General features: G+C 37.0%; 2 protein-coding genes across 2 annotated transcripts; both read left to right on the forward strand.

The window, feature by feature from the left end:
- The first annotated feature begins 3,132 nt into the window (after positions 1–3,132).
- LOC101299108 (shaggy-related protein kinase epsilon-like) lies at positions 3,133–6,871 on the forward strand. The gene is made up of 13 exons (XM_004304587.1): positions 3,133–3,230; positions 3,350–3,536; positions 3,654–3,746; positions 4,303–4,362; positions 4,484–4,756; positions 4,930–5,004; positions 5,099–5,155; positions 5,434–5,574; positions 5,676–5,726; positions 5,829–5,924; positions 6,018–6,101; positions 6,358–6,460; positions 6,567–6,871. Exons 2-13 carry the CDS (start codon positions 3,414–3,416, stop codon positions 6,647–6,649), a joined length of 1,239 nt encoding a protein of 412 aa, XP_004304635.1. The 5' UTR covers positions 3,133–3,230; positions 3,350–3,413; the 3' UTR covers positions 6,650–6,871.
- Positions 6,872–8,239: 1,368 nt separating this feature from the next.
- Positions 8,240–14,422, forward strand: LOC101299399 (DNA (cytosine-5)-methyltransferase DRM2-like). Its single transcript, XM_004304588.1, has 11 exons — positions 8,240–8,547; positions 9,663–9,719; positions 9,994–10,037; positions 10,442–10,555; positions 11,016–11,115; positions 11,209–11,255; positions 11,433–11,600; positions 11,852–11,951; positions 12,424–12,515; positions 12,621–13,352; positions 13,878–14,422. The coding sequence occupies exons 3-11, from the start codon at positions 10,035–10,037 to the stop codon at positions 14,310–14,312; spliced, it is 1,791 nt and encodes a 596-aa protein (XP_004304636.1). The 5' UTR covers positions 8,240–8,547; positions 9,663–9,719; positions 9,994–10,034; the 3' UTR covers positions 14,313–14,422.
- Positions 14,423–15,232: the final 810 nt, after the last annotated feature.

The raw sequence follows: 15,232 nt of genomic DNA on the forward strand, positions 1-15,232 counted from the left end.
ATAATAATATATATATATATATATATATATATATATATATATATGAGATTTGGGATAGATACATATACCATCTTTCATTCTTAATTTCTTGTTCTCTTGTTAGACAAAGAGACACGAAAGATCGAGAGTTTGTGTACTGTCTCTTTATACATGCATGGTTTTGAGTAGACGCTTAATTAGCACGTACAAGGTACAACTGATTCGTGATCATGTTTAGGTTTAGCACTCTATACCTCCCGTGAACCCTAATTATTTAGGTTCTTTTTCACACATCTTGGCAACACAGTATTCCTCGATCGATTGCGATTTCTGTACATGATTTTGCAAAGTGTTGCAGACATTTTAGTGACCATACATGTAAAAGCAACTTACTACTACTATATATATATATATATATATATATATATATATATATATATATATATATATATATAGTCACTGTATTTTGATTCGGTATATGTTTATTGATAAGATCGAAAAATTTGAGTGAAAAGTCCATAGTTTACATAGTACGTGCTATGCAAAGGGATATGAAATTTACACTTCTAATTTTACAATCCACACTTCCAATTTCCTTTTTTGATAATTTAAATCTTGTCTTTAATGACATGAGTTTTGTCTTTTTTGTGAAAACTTTACCAAAAAATAAATGTGAGAGTGTAGATTGTAAAATAGAGTTTCACCTCCCTTATGTAAAATATGGACTTTTCACTCAAATTCCGTTGTAAGCATGCACTATCTAATCTTAACGACAATAGTATAATCGAGGTCTCCATCAATAAAATTCTCATATGCATTCGTGCTCTTGCTTCCTCCAACTTCCATACGATAGAGAAGTAAGCATTAATTAGTGTTTAAATATATTCTAGCTAGTACGCTACTGCTTCTCAAAGTCACCTGAAGCAATAGAAAACACAACTTTCCAACATAAGACGCAATGTTTGAAAATCGAAAATAGATTGATCATATATTCTCATAGTCATCGATCATGTGCATGTATGAATCAAATTAAAGTGGTTTTTAACAATGATCGCGCCGTGGTATTAGCAATCTATTGACTGTTAATTAATTAATTAAGGAATGATTAGCTTAATTTTTGATTTAATAATAGCTGGATTACGTATGACGACTAAGATGTTTATGCAGCCGTATTTCACAAGACAAATAAGACAGTAGCATCAACAAGATTTGTGCTGCAAATCGGATCTTATTATTTGCAGCAGATCGAATTCAATGTTTCTCTTCATCCTGCTGCTTCTATCAACTCCCAGACTGGCACTAGGATGAGTGACTTCTTGGGAAGGCCTCGTGTTGTATCTATTTTTTTAAACGTAATAAAAAAAAAAAAACTTCCAGACTAGGACAATGTCATAATCAGAAAACAGTAGTGTTTAGGGTTTTAGCTCCTGTCATGTACATAGGTAGTCACATGTTTGTTAACGATTCCTTCACATCAAGATCCTGATTTCGTGTTCGATTGCGATGCTGTTTTAGTTTGGTAGCTAGAAAAGAAATTAAGCAACTCAATCATATCTAGAAGTGATTAGAACTCGAAGCAATAATCCAGTCTATAGAGGCGTACGTGTTGGTCTAAATAATTCCAAGCTTATGCTTGTATGAGAAACATACTTCAAGTCACGCATGCAACAAGAAGCCTTAAACTGGGGCAATGTCATAGTCAGAAATAGTCAAGTACATGGTGCTTGGTTATGTTTGTGAGTAGCGCTATTGGTAATCTGCTGCTCTGTCTGGAGATCCATGCATATAATGCTTCATACTGGCACCAGTTGAAGTTGGTGTATATTTAAAACCCTCCAAGAATAGAAATGCTTCATATGTACTTGCTAGCAGTCCCCAGTTTTGAATTCATTATCAAAGTAGTACAAAAGAGTGAGCGCCTAACTCATAAATAATCAGTTACTTGATCAGCTTGCATGTCCATGCCAGAACCAGGTGGAGCTTAACGTACTTAATTTCCGATTCTGGAATCATTTCATTCAATGTTGCCGCAGCAAGATTCATTGAAGTTGTGTTTAACAGTGAACATGATAAAATCTAGAGCTGAATTTAAGATTGTAGCAGCCTCATATTCCCCATCTTAATTCGAAACAAGCCAGTCCCTTCAGTAGTGAAGGCCTCGAGTGCATGTGTGCCTCAGCAACCTCAGTGCGCGCCTGCAATATTTCTGGAAAATCTGGCCAATATTAATTCTTGTTGATCATCATCAGTACGTACGTACGTTCGAATTCTGGCCAATATTATTGCTTATCAGAATTAATTCTAGGTGTACAGTACGTCCAGGCACACAGTATATATATATAAAGGCACCAAGCATGCATATATCCCTAGCTACCCACAGGCCACAGTTAATTCTTGTTGGTCAGGTAGTCCAAACTTGCAGTTATTGAGACATCAGGATCTAGCTAGCTGCAATTATGTACTTTGATTTTGATTAACTTACAGTTGTTCCTCCTCACCTTATTCAAAGTCTAGCTAGCACAAACATTTTCATCAGCTCGATCTTCTTGAGCAACCTTTCAATCCAAGTCACAATTAAATGTAACACTTACGAACTAGCGTCAAGTTATTCAGATATTTAGTACTTTTGAGTCAGTTATGTATCCTTATAGCTAGTTGATCATGACATATATGATAAAGATCTTGTAACTCTTAGACGCAAGAGTTTCGTTGACCAAGTACAATACCATCAAGACATCTCAAGAATCTATAGCTCTTACCTAAAGTACCGAATTTTAAGTGTATATAAGAGCCCTTTCACCAGTTACATATGTTGAAACTAAGCATGATCAACATTGTCTTCTTTAAAGCAGGGTCAGATTCACCTCGCCCTATTAGACCAGAGCGTTCATTCACCAAAGAAGAACGCAAACATCAAATCAGAGTTGCTCTGAATCATTCAGCGCCGCTGACGTCACCGTCCCCACAATCCGACTCAGCGCCACGTAGGAAAAAAAACCAGGGAGCTAGCGGACACCAACTAACTCTTAACCAGATTTGATAAAACCCGTTGGGTCCCGCGCTCAGGAAATCAGGAAAGCACAGAGTATCCAAAGAGAGGAACGGTCTTCGGTCTTCACTCAGTCAAACCTCCTTGAAATTGCGAAAACCATCCCCCACCTCTCTCTCTCTCTCTCTCTCTTCTTTCTACTTTTAGGGTTTGCTCTGAGCTCTCGCCATCAGGTCTGCTCCGATCGCCGAGCTAGTCAAATGTGAGTGGAGCTTCCTCACTAGGTTTTCGTTTCACCTTTGCTATTTTCATTCTTCTATTTTTACTTTTCTTCTTTCTGTATTTTCCTTGTCAAATTTTTTTTTTTTTTTTTTGGATTAGGCTTTGAAACTCTGATTTAGAGGTTGCGAACGACGGCGTTTTGGTTTGTGGAAGTTGAGGATCAATGGCTTCAGCTGCTCCGGCGGTACCGCCTGCCTCGAGTGTTGAGAATCCGAATGGCAGCAAGGGTAGGTTGGCTGATAAGCTACCGGAGGAGATTAACGAGATGAAGATCAAAGATGAGAAGGTGAAGTTTACTGTCTCAGTGTCTCTCAACTCTTTTGAATTTTCGCTTGAATTTCATTTAGTTGTTCACAGTTTTGGATTTTAATTTTATTTATTTTTGAAAAAAAATTGATTTTAGGAAATAGAAGCAGCTGTGGTGAATGGGAATGGGACTGAAACAGGCCACATTATTGTGACTACGATCGGTGGCCGAAATGGTCAGCCTAAACAGGTACATTTTAGTTAAGTGTTTGTGTAATCGTACTCGTATTGCTACTGGTTAATATGATGAAGGAAGGAATAGATGAATTAAGTTCTTACATAAATGAACTGGTACCGAAAGTTTCGAGAAATGATGAGTATATTACAGAAGAGACTAAGTTGGTGTGATGTGGTTCAGTTGTTGAACCTGTAAAGAATATGCTGATGTGTTAGATACAGAAAATGTGTGCAGTAACTCCCTTTTACATATTAACTACAGCTCCTGCATCAATGTTGCTAAGATAAATTCAACATGTAAATAATGGGAAGCGAGTGTAGTGATATGACATAGGAGAAAAGAGAGTACAGTCACACAATACAGTATTCAGTACTTTGTATAACTACCACCTAAAGTGAGTTTATGTTTTTTGTGTCATTACATGGTAGGTAGTAAATCAAGCTAATCACCTCTTGCTGGAAACCTGATCTATTTGTAGTGCTGAAGTGCCATTATGTATATGTTACAGTGACTTTTGTTCTTCTATAACACTGGAATGCTTAGCCTTAAAATCTTCTCTTTAATGCAGACTGTAAGTTACATGGCAGAGCGTGTTGTTGGGCAGGGCTCATTTGGTATTGTTTTTCAGGTAATGAATGCCTTGAGTACAGTTATTGACTTTTTGCGGAAGAAATAGAAGCTTCAATAATATGACCACTGACCTTTATCATGTATCACACTATTGAAGCCTCTATTGTTCTGTTTTGCAGGCTAAGTGCCTTGAAACTGGAGAAACTGTTGCAATCAAGAAGGTTTTGCAGGACAAGAGATACAAGAATCGTGAGTTGCAAACAATGCGCCTTCTTGATCATCCTAATGTTGTTGCACTCAAGCATTGCTTCTTTTCGACCACGGATAAGGATGAGCTCTATCTTAATCTGGTGCTTGAATATGTACCTGAGACTGTTTATCGTGTGGCAAAGCACTACAGCAAGGCAAATCAACGGATGCCTATGATATATGTCAAACTGTATACTTATCAGGTATGTTTCTCCTTGTCTCTTCTTGTGATAATCTGCTTTATTCTAGAATTCTAATTGTAAAGTCCTCACATCCAAATTTCATTTGACATCTCTTTGTTATCATTAAATCATTAAATCTTAGGTCAAAAAGTTCTTTTGCTAATTCTGTTTTGCTTGTTTTTCTTCCTTGTCAGATTTGTAGAGCTTTGGCATATATCCACGGAGGCATAGGAGTATGCCACAGGGACATTAAGCCTCAGAATCTCTTGGTTTGTACCAGATCACATTTCTGTTTACGTCCCCTCTATATTTCAATTTCATCATATGATGGACTCTATTTACCACCACAATGCGTTGTTTCAGGTTAATCCCCATACTCATCAAGTCAAGCTGTGTGATTTTGGAAGTGCAAAAGTCCTGGTAATTCCTTCTCCCAGTGTTTCAAATCTTAGAGTAAAACATTTTGCTGGTGATAAATTAATATATAAAGCATTGATGATTCGTTTAACTTACATACTCCTAATACAACTATAAATGCATTATTGTACTTGTTTTCCTTTTCCTGTTCAAATGTTCATGCTCATGCTGATCACCACGAGTCTGGAGTTCTTACTCCATTTCCTGTTGCATGCATGGAAAGCATGTAGATATGTCTGGTTCCTTGTTCTTCTCTAAACTTCTTTCATCATTTATGGCAGGTGAAAGGCGAACCAAATATATCATATATTTGTTCACGTTATTATCGAGCACCTGAACTGATATTCGGGGCCACTGAATACACTACTGCCATTGACATCTGGTCTGTGGGTTGTGTGCTTGCTGAACTGCTTCTTGGACAGGTTCTCTATGCAGTATAAGAAATTTCACTTAGTTTATTTAGGTTCTGTGAGGTTCTTCCAATATGTTATTTCTTATCTTTACCCTGTTTTGGCCTTTGTAGCCTCTCTTCCCAGGTGAGAGTGGAGTTGATCAGCTTGTTGAGATTATTAAGGTAAAGTTTCTTTGGCCCTGTATTTGTCTGTCTATCAAATCAAAGTTGATCACTCAGCGTATGGCATTTAAACTGAGTTTACATGTTTCTCTCTGTATGTAGGTACTTGGCACCCCAACTCGTGAGGAAATCAAATGCATGAACCCGAATTATACAGAATTCAAGTTTCCACAAATCAAGGCTCACCCTTGGCACAAAGTGAGTTCTAGGTTCCTTGCTGACCTATTTTTTTTTCTTTCACCAAAGACTTGGCATTCAGTTTTCATTCCATTGCATCTTCTTTGTGAGCAGATATTCCACAAGCGCACGCCCCCAGAAGCAGTAGATCTTGTGTCAAGACTCCTTCAGTATTCTCCCAGTCTAAGGTGTACTGCTGTAAGTCTCCTACCTGTTCTATTGTGTTGGAATTAAGTTCTAGGCAGTTGAAGGCTAGTGGACTTTTCAAGAACTTTAACCATGTGCATGGTTAATATAGTACTTGAAATAAAGTTAAGAATAATGTGGCCTCCCATTGAATTTCTATGGACGCAAGTGGGAATGATATGATTTCCAGAGCATTAGTCATTATTGGTCTGCATTGTGTGTCAAATGATCAACTGGGGTTAAATGTTTTCTAATTCTGGATTTCCAGCTTGAGGCTTGTGTCCACCCGTTCTTTGACCAACTCCGTGATCCTACTACTCGTCTCCCTAATGGACGACCTTTGCCTCCTCTCTTCAACTTCAGGCCTCAAGGTTTGTTCTGGTTTCCTCTACCTATCCATGTGTTTGTCTATATGTATATGTTCTGGTAGTGTGTGACTGGAATAATGATGATGGATGATGGATGATGCATGTGCAGAGCTGAAGGGAGCAACTTCTGAGCTTCTATCCAGACTGATTCCTGATCACACCAGAAAGCAATGTGCCTTTCTAGGTACCTAGACGAAGCACACCTGCACAAATTCATGTGCAGCTACTGTATCATTGTAGTGTTTCTTCTCGTGTTAGTGAACAAGTTAGGGACATCTAGTTTGTATCTGTTGATATAGCTCCCTGTAATTGCTTAAGATTATGGCTGCGGCACATTAACTACTGGAACTAATGACTACTGCTGATATACCAAGTGTTATTGACTTAATAAAATATCTCCACCCTCTCCTCTCCTTTTCTATTCTTAGTAATTTGATTGGCAAATTGAAAGCCTACGCCAAATGCTTGATTATAAATGTCAGTCATTGATTCTTTTGGTCTGTTTGGATAGCAAAGCTAATCAACAACAGCTGCAATGGTTCATTTCTAGGCTGAGCTTACACGCTGGTTAAGTTTTCTTTTGATTGACGAGTGCTTCGGAGAAATATAATTTGCAGTATAAGAAATGATGTCCAATTAGTCAATTACTATTGCATTTCCATTGGTATGGACCTTTTAGCGCCACATAGTTCATTTCTAGGCTGAGCTTACATCTAGTCAATTACTTTGCAAAATATCAAGGGCAAGAACAAACTGCCAAGTCCTCAAAGAGCAACATCAACAACTTTAGGCTCCAACAGAATCCCTATAACTTTCCTTTAAAATAGAGATAGTAATTAGAGAGAACAAAATGTTATATTTAACAGAACTCTTTTAAGAAATGAAATGATTTAGGAAAGAATGATCAAATCAATAGGGGATTTGTTGAATTTGAAGTAGAAAATGTTTTTGAGAGTGTGATTTTTACATCCGTATAATGGAAAAATTATAAGAAAGCTGTTAAAGATGCTCTAAAGAAACGGTCAAAACTTGATCACAAATGAAGCTTTGAAAATAAATAAATGATATTTAAAGATAAAATGAGAATCTTCTAAAAGTCTTGAAAGATGATTCTCTCTTATCCATAACAAATCATATCTCTTTTAATTTTACTATCTTGACCCAAACTTCTCTATATATTTACTAGTTGTGCTTGATTTTGATAATACCGAAATCAAATATTAAAGTGGAGTATCAAAATCAATCTCCGTTTATTATTGAAACTGTAAATTTACATAATACCAAAGAAATGAGTTGTAATGCTCTAAAAGTTGAATTGAAAGACACTTATTGCTCTGACAAAAACAATTTCCCTTGAGGAAATCCCATAATATTTCATCACATAGTGCTCCTCAAACATCAACCGTTTGATTTGGTCAACAAAACTCATTTAATGGTGATATCAGTATTGATGCTCTAGAGCACTATTTCTTATTTTTCTTATTTAAAAATCTTCTCTGTTCCCTATGTCACTTTTCTGGGTAAAAGAGAAAGACAAAGAATCTTTCTCTCCATACTCTCTGAGAGTATGAAACTAACATACTTGCTCCTTCCGCCGCTCATACCACCTCACCAGATCACACTTATTTATAAGTGTGTTCCAGTTAGGTGGTCTATATATTTATATTTATTTCTCTAATCACATATCGTTTATCGTTAGCTGGATTCTACGTTATTAGACCAAATAATTATAATATTTTTGTAACTAAATCATAAAATTTAAGGGTAAAATATCGAAAAGTTATATTATAGTGAAATGAGCGAGGAGCGAGTATTTGAAATCAGAGCGTGTCGCTGTGCGTCTGGGGCTTAAAAAAGCGCAACCAGAAAGCTCTGTGCTCTCTGAAGCGCTCGGTTTCCGTTGCAGTTTATATTCTGTATCACAGACTTGACCGTAAATTTTCTCTCTCTCTATTCACATGTAGTTGGTTTTGCTCAACAGCGCTGCTGCCTCGGGTTTCGGTTTCTCAACCGCGTTGCTATCTGATTCTCCACCTTGTACGGCGGCGAAGCGCATTACGACGACGGCGTCGGAACCAGACTCCGGGGAGGTAAAGGTTATTTTAGAGATTGGAGAATTTTTAATCGGAACTATTTGAAATCGAATTGTGGCTGTGGAATATAAATAGTTTGATTCAATATCTGATGTCATGCATGTTATGGTGGTAGAAAGACCTGCTTGGAATTGTTGAGTTTAGGTTTAGGAGAGACCTTGTTTAGTAGAGGTGGCTGTTTGGCTTCTGTGAGGTTAACCCTAACTCTCTATTGATCCTATAAGTTGGTTTGGATTAGTCAAGAATTGAAACTGCTAGGTAGTTTTAGTGTTAGGGTGATATATGTCCATCATTATTAACTCATTGTTAAATCTTTATGCCCATGTGGAAAGGAAATTGACAGTATCATATTATGTGTCCAGTGTCTTCTCCAAAGTTGAGAACATCCAGTGAGTTCTTTTCTAATGTACTAATTCAGTAATTCGTGTAGTTGTATGGTTGTTAATCTGATAATGTCCTTGGTAGAAAGTTGTCAACTGTGGTTTCATTGTAAGTAGCAACGAACCCAATTGTGACGATGCACTTACTTTGTCTTGGGTACTAGTAGTTCATAAATTTTTACATAAATGAGAACAAAAAAGAGTCCACATAAAAACTTGAAAATATTTCAGACCATATCTGCTGGGAAGCAATTTGGCAAATCAATTTTACCCTTTACCTTGAACACACTTTGGAAACAGTTGATAGCTTCCTAGATTGTTCCTGTAGCTAGATTATTCTTTTCTACAGCTTGTCTAAAGTTAGTCCCTAACCATAGTCGCCACCTGGTAGTTTAGGAAATTATATATATATCTGTACTCTTGCACGACACGATTGTGATTGTGATGGTGATAGTGATAGTGAATTGATGGACACGTAATAGATCTAACATATAAGTAATCTTACTGGTTGGCCATGAATCATATAACACCAAGAATGTTTTCCTGTAATGGTAGTCAGTGCAACTGATGAACTCGCACACTGGATTTGGGTTACTCTGTGTCTGTAGATAGTTGTTCTAACTGAGAGATTGTTATGTGATATGTAATTATGGATTTTGTGTTTACAGTGATATACCTATTTATTGTTCCTTCACTTCGACTATGCTCATTATTAGAAGAAAATATATGCAGCAACACTGCTCGGGGAAAGATAGTCTGGCCAGAGACTGATCTTGCTGAAGCACCTTTGTAAGTTTCTGTCATCAATCTACATATGAAAATATCTGTATGCCACAGCCTAAATGACATCATTTAGTGATTTAGTCATTCTTTTCTTAGCTCTCTTCTTCTATACATCTTCAGTCTTCGAGTAGTATCTTTGCATAGATGCCATGAATTATATATTCCTAGTTGTTTCTTTTATAAAGCTTTCTATGCAAATTAGGAATAAATCTTTTATTGCCTTTATGATTAAATTTTGCCTTTTTGTGGCACTTATTCCTTTTCTGTTTTACTTGGACAGCTTGCAAACCTTTGTGCGGGTGACCATTACATCATAAAGACATGGTATTTATTTTCTGTTCTATTTTTTTTATTTCTCTACATTGAGTGAATTGGTGTGATTAGCACTCCTTAAAATAGGTTAAATAAATTCACCAAAAAAATTTCAAAAAGGTTATAAAAAGAAAGAAAAGAAACTAGTTCTTCTTCTTCTTCAATAGTGGAGCACTTAAGGATGGTTTCTGTAAATGGTGGGACTGTAGTTTGTCTGACAAATCTAAAGATTCCCTGTAGAACCGAGGTGGCTACACCGAGGCGGCTATTTTTTTGTTTTTTGTTTTTGTTTATGGTCTGGGTTGCCCATCCTCATTGGACTATATAACTCTGCTTCTTATATAAAACGGTAAATAGTATAGTATTGGCTGGTCCATATATTGTTTTTATTGCTCATTTGTGTATAACCTTTTCAGGATGGAAATACATCTGGGGTAAATGGAAATAATGTTGACTGGGATACTGAAGATGAGCTTGACGAGATTGAAAATTTCACTTTATCGTCTTCAGCTAATCTGTGCTCTGGGGAGGTAAATCTTTTGTTCTGTGACTATTGTAAACATTCAGATCAGCTTATTACTACTAAAGTAGTGCGAGGAATTTTATGTGGCTTTAAGACTTGAAAATGTTTGAGATTGATGAAATGAATCTATATTGTGATAAGTTTCATTTGAGCCTAGAGGAAATACTTTCCAACCAAACTGAAGGCTCTCTTTCATGGAATTCATTATGGCTACTTCTCTTCTTCTTTAATTTTACTGTGTCTTGCTGCCTGGTTGAATGCGTTGGCCAGTTTGATTTCCCGTGTGCACACTATAGTCCTCGTTTGCCTTATCAATTTTTTACGTTTTTGATGTATTTTCAAACATATTCTGATACAAGATGAATATGCACTAAAGTATACATGTAGAAGCAGGCTTGGTATTTAGATGGAGATATAGTATATATTAGATTCTGATCATGCAATTTCTTTGTTTTTTCAACCTACAGGGGAGCTCATCTCCAGGACCTTCCAATACCAAAGTTTTTGGTCATTTTGTCAGCATGGGGTTTTCTCACAAAATGGTTTCCAAAGCTGTAAAGGAACATGGTAAGAGCATTGTACCATATTGTTCTCTGTGCTTTACACTCGCAATGGTTCAGTTTTACCGTATTTAACTCACTACTTTGTTGAAATATCCAGGTGAGGAAGACGCAGATTCAATTCTGGAAAGCCTCCTCTTATATAATGTGAGTTTAAACATATTTACAGTATTGAAGTACACTGGTGGCATCACAATTCATTGTTAAGATCTCTATTTGGTGACATAATCAATTGCTACCTTGTTAGATCGTTAATCAAGTGTTCATATTAATCTAGCAAATAAGATTTTTACATTCAGCTGTTTTCTTACAATTAATTTGCAGGCTCTTGAAAATTCAACTTCAGAGCAGGATTCTCCTCCAGAGCAGGATTCTCCACCAGAACAGTTTTTTCCTCCACAACAGCAACAAATTGATTCTGATCCCTTTTCTTCAGATTATGAGGGGAGCTTTCTGGATGGATTTTCAGATTTAGATAGCTCCGATAATGAGGTAGTTCTTGTCTGACTAGTGTCTTTAATTTGAAAGGATTTGTTTTTCTTGTATGGATTTTCTAAGTCTTTGAAAATACTTATAGATGCCATCCTTTTTTCTAAGCTTTTTGTTTTCTATCCTACAAGCCACAAAACATTGTATAGCTCTGCAATCTAATTAAACCTAGTATTTGCTCAGCATTCTACATATGTATTCCACATTGTATACTTCAATAGAAAATTTAATTATGCTTTCTTTTTATTTTTCAGGAAAGTTTCATTCCAACATCTGAGGAGGATAAAAAACTTGTGTCCTTGGTCAATATGGGGTACACAGAATTCGAGGCTTCAATCGCAATAGAAAGATGCGGTAAAACTTTTGTGTCAAGTTTTGCAGTCTTTTAGCATTTTCCAGTACAGCTTTGTCTTTTTGGTTTGGTTCCTTTTTGAGGATTCTGTTAATATTCTGTAAACTGCTAAGTATTCACTTTAGGTGTATCCTTTAAAACTAAAACAAGTATATATAGAACTTTTCATCCAGGATCTAAGATTTCATCTTCAGGGCAAGTAGTAAGAAAAAAAAAAAAAAAAACAAACAGACACACACACACACTCCTGGGTGTGTAATCATGTGACTAGATATGTATTGTCAGGAGAATCTCTTGGAAGTTTGACTAGGAGGTTTATCGTACCATATAAAGGCCATTGATTTTGAGGCCTATGTAGTAGGCCAATCAACCTGGTTTTCTGCTAGTTCAGTCACTTGCGGATGCCATCCGTCTGTACTGTTGTCATATCCTCCGTCTTCCTTAACTCTGTTTTCTCTCCTTCAAACTTTACAGGTGTAGACTCATCCCTGGTTGATTTGACTGATTTCATATCAGCTGCTCAGTTTTCAAAGGCAGAAGATGTCCATTTTCCCCTTGAAGAGAAGGTATTCATTTCCTTTCTGGTTATCGACCGCTAGACTTTTCTAAAGATCAATTTTATCTATTCAGCCATGTTTGGTAGATTGTGATTGCTGGTTCTACTTTTACAGCCTAGACGTCTTCACATTGATCACAAGAAGAAAAGGAAACTCTGTGAATATGCCATGTCGAAAAGAAAAAAGAAGGTGGGACTTGGAAATGGGATCATTGAAGAAGATGATGAAGCACTTCATCTCCCAAATCCAATGATTGGATTTGGGACTCCAACACATCTTTGTCAAGTCCACAGGAGTATACCAGAGGCAGCCAGAGGACCTCCTTACTTCTACTATGAAAATGTGGCATTGACTCCTAAAGGGGTTTGGAACACAATTTCCAGATTTCTGTATGATATTCCACCTGAGTTTGTTGATTCCAAGTATTTCTGTGCAGCGGCTAGGAAAAGAGGTTATATTCATAATCTCCCAATAGAGAATAGGTTTCCTCTTATTCCTCTCCCACCGCAGAATATATTTGATGCATTTCCCATGACAAGGAGATGGTGGCCTTGTTGGGACGAGCGCAGACAGCTGAACTGCCTACAAACTTGCTATGCTAGTGCACAGTTGACTGAGAGGATCAGACTGGCTCTGAAAGACTATGGTGAAGATGAGGTTCCACCAGAAAGAGTTCGACGGTATGTGCTACATGAATGCCGCAAGTGGAATCTTTTGTGGGTAGGAAAGAACAAGGTTGCCCCGTTGGAGCCTGATGAGGTGGAAATGCTTTTGGGATTCCCCAGGAACCATACAAGGGGGATAAGTAGGACTGATAGATATAAGTCACTTGGGAACTCATTTCAGGTAAACTTTCATTTGCTTTCATATACTTCTAAAAGATTTTACATATCTAGTGATAACTCCTGACTTCTTCAAAAAAAATTCTATTTGATTTTATTCTGGTTTCTTCGTGTGCGGGCATGGTACTTTTGAGTGGGTATCTGTGTTTCAGCTTTACTATTAATTAAATTTTATGTTTCAACCTTGCTATCAATATACACACGTCCCAACATCTTCAAACTATAATCACTTCTATTGCTTGGAGATTTTGGGCTCTTACAGTTTGCATATGGGTTCATTGGCTTTTATATTTTTGATTGGCATGAAGCTCTTTCTAATGCCTTATTGTGCAGTGATTTATATCTACTGATCAATCCTATGTGTTTCAAAATGTTGCCTTTGTTTTTGTCTCTAGAAGCATGATAACTTATGTTTTTAGTTTCTGTATCTATCTGACTTTAGGTTTCAACCTTTTCTATGATTTTGTAGTAGACTTTCAAACTATACTCACTGATATTACATTTCACTTATGATTTCAATTCATTCCAGATTGATACTGTAGCCTATCATCTCTCTGTGTTGAAAGATCGGTTTCCCAATGGCATCAATCTCCTCTCTCTTTTCTCTGGGATTGGCGGTGCCGAGATAGCCCTCCATCGGCTTGGCATACGGATGAAGAATGTTGTGTCCGTTGAGATATCAGGGGTGAGCAGAACCGTTGTAAGGACTTGGTGGGAGCAAACCAACCAAAAAGGAAACTTGTATCACCTTGCTGATGTGCAAGAGTTGAACGCCGACCGGTTGGAGCATTATATCAACATCTTTGGTGGTTTTGATCTTGTTGTTGGAGGGAGCCCGTGCAACAATCTTGCTGGTAGCAACAGACATCATAGGGATGGGCTAGAAGGGAAAGAATCTTCTCTGTTTTATGATTATTTTCGTATATTAGACATAGTTAAGGGTCTTATGACAACGAACAGTTAACCAATGTGTTATTTGAGATCCCGAAACTTGATACTCTTATGTTCCTAACTTTAGATGAATCAACATGGAGTTCGATCTGTTTATGGCATGCCTGATTTTCATTTGAAACCATTTTGATTACCTTCCTAACTCAGATGAAGATGAGTACCAAAATGAATTTGGACTGCAAAAGGCTTTGCATTTTTACAGACTAGGCGTCCAGACGTGATGTGTAATTACCTACATTTGGTTGTTATAAGGCCTGACTTGGTATCCTTCATTCAAAAAAGAAAAAAGATTAGTATCCATTAGCCAAGTGAATTTTCAATTTGTTGGTGTCGGAGTCTATTGCGCTACAAAAGAACAAGTTCATTTGGTTCATTACAGATCTTTACGTCGCCTATCTATATATCTTGGCTCATTGTTTTAATCACAACGTTTTCTTTTCTCACAAAATAAAGATTAGAAAGGTGTTCTGATCCTTATTAAATATAATATTGAACAAAGGACACAAGTATTGAACATTGAACAATCCTGATGATATAAGACTGACCATACAATACTCATAAGCTAATTGAACACTATACAATTTTGATGACATTGACTGGCATAATTGCCCTGATAATGTGTTCATCTCTTGGCCTCAGTTAAGAGTTTGAGGGATCACCATCTTCCACAGTTGGCAGGGCATGGCGACACAAGGGCACAAGTGACTTCTCTCCAACCACAGAGAGATGCAATCATCATGAAAATGGTGTGCGCAAGGCAAAGGACTAATTAGTTGATCCACACCGCCTTCTGCAAATTCATCCTTACATGCTACATGTCGATATATGTTCCATAGTAGCTTGTTCCAAACTATCAAGCCTCACTTTCGGCAGACTCTCAATTGATGATCTAGTCGCAGGAGTAAAACTGAACGTAAGAGCTTCAAAGGATTC

This window comes from Fragaria vesca, linkage group LG6 (genome assembly GCF_000184155.1).
Source record: "Fragaria vesca subsp. vesca linkage group LG6, FraVesHawaii_1.0, whole genome shotgun sequence".
Lineage (NCBI taxonomy): Eukaryota > Viridiplantae > Streptophyta > Magnoliopsida > Rosales > Rosaceae > Fragaria > Fragaria vesca.

Excerpts from the sequence above, each read along its gene's own strand:
- LOC101299399 (XM_004304588.1), top strand. Across the intron at positions 11,952-12,423 it reads AATCGCAATAGAAAGATGCG|GTGTAGACTCATCCCTGGTT; the intron begins GTAAAACTTTTG and ends CAAACTTTACAG. Across the intron at positions 13,353-13,877 it reads CACTTGGGAACTCATTTCAG|ATTGATACTGTAGCCTATCA; the intron begins GTAAACTTTCAT and ends AATTCATTCCAG.
- LOC101299108 (XM_004304587.1), top strand. The coding sequence starts at position 3,414 with ATGGCTTCAGCTGCTCCGGCGGTACCGCCTGCCTCGAGTGTTGAGAAT. Across the intron at positions 3,747-4,302 it reads GAAATGGTCAGCCTAAACAG|ACTGTAAGTTACATGGCAGA; the intron begins GTACATTTTAGT and ends TCTTTAATGCAG. Across the intron at positions 5,727-5,828 it reads AGCTTGTTGAGATTATTAAG|GTACTTGGCACCCCAACTCG; the intron begins GTAAAGTTTCTT and ends CTCTGTATGTAG.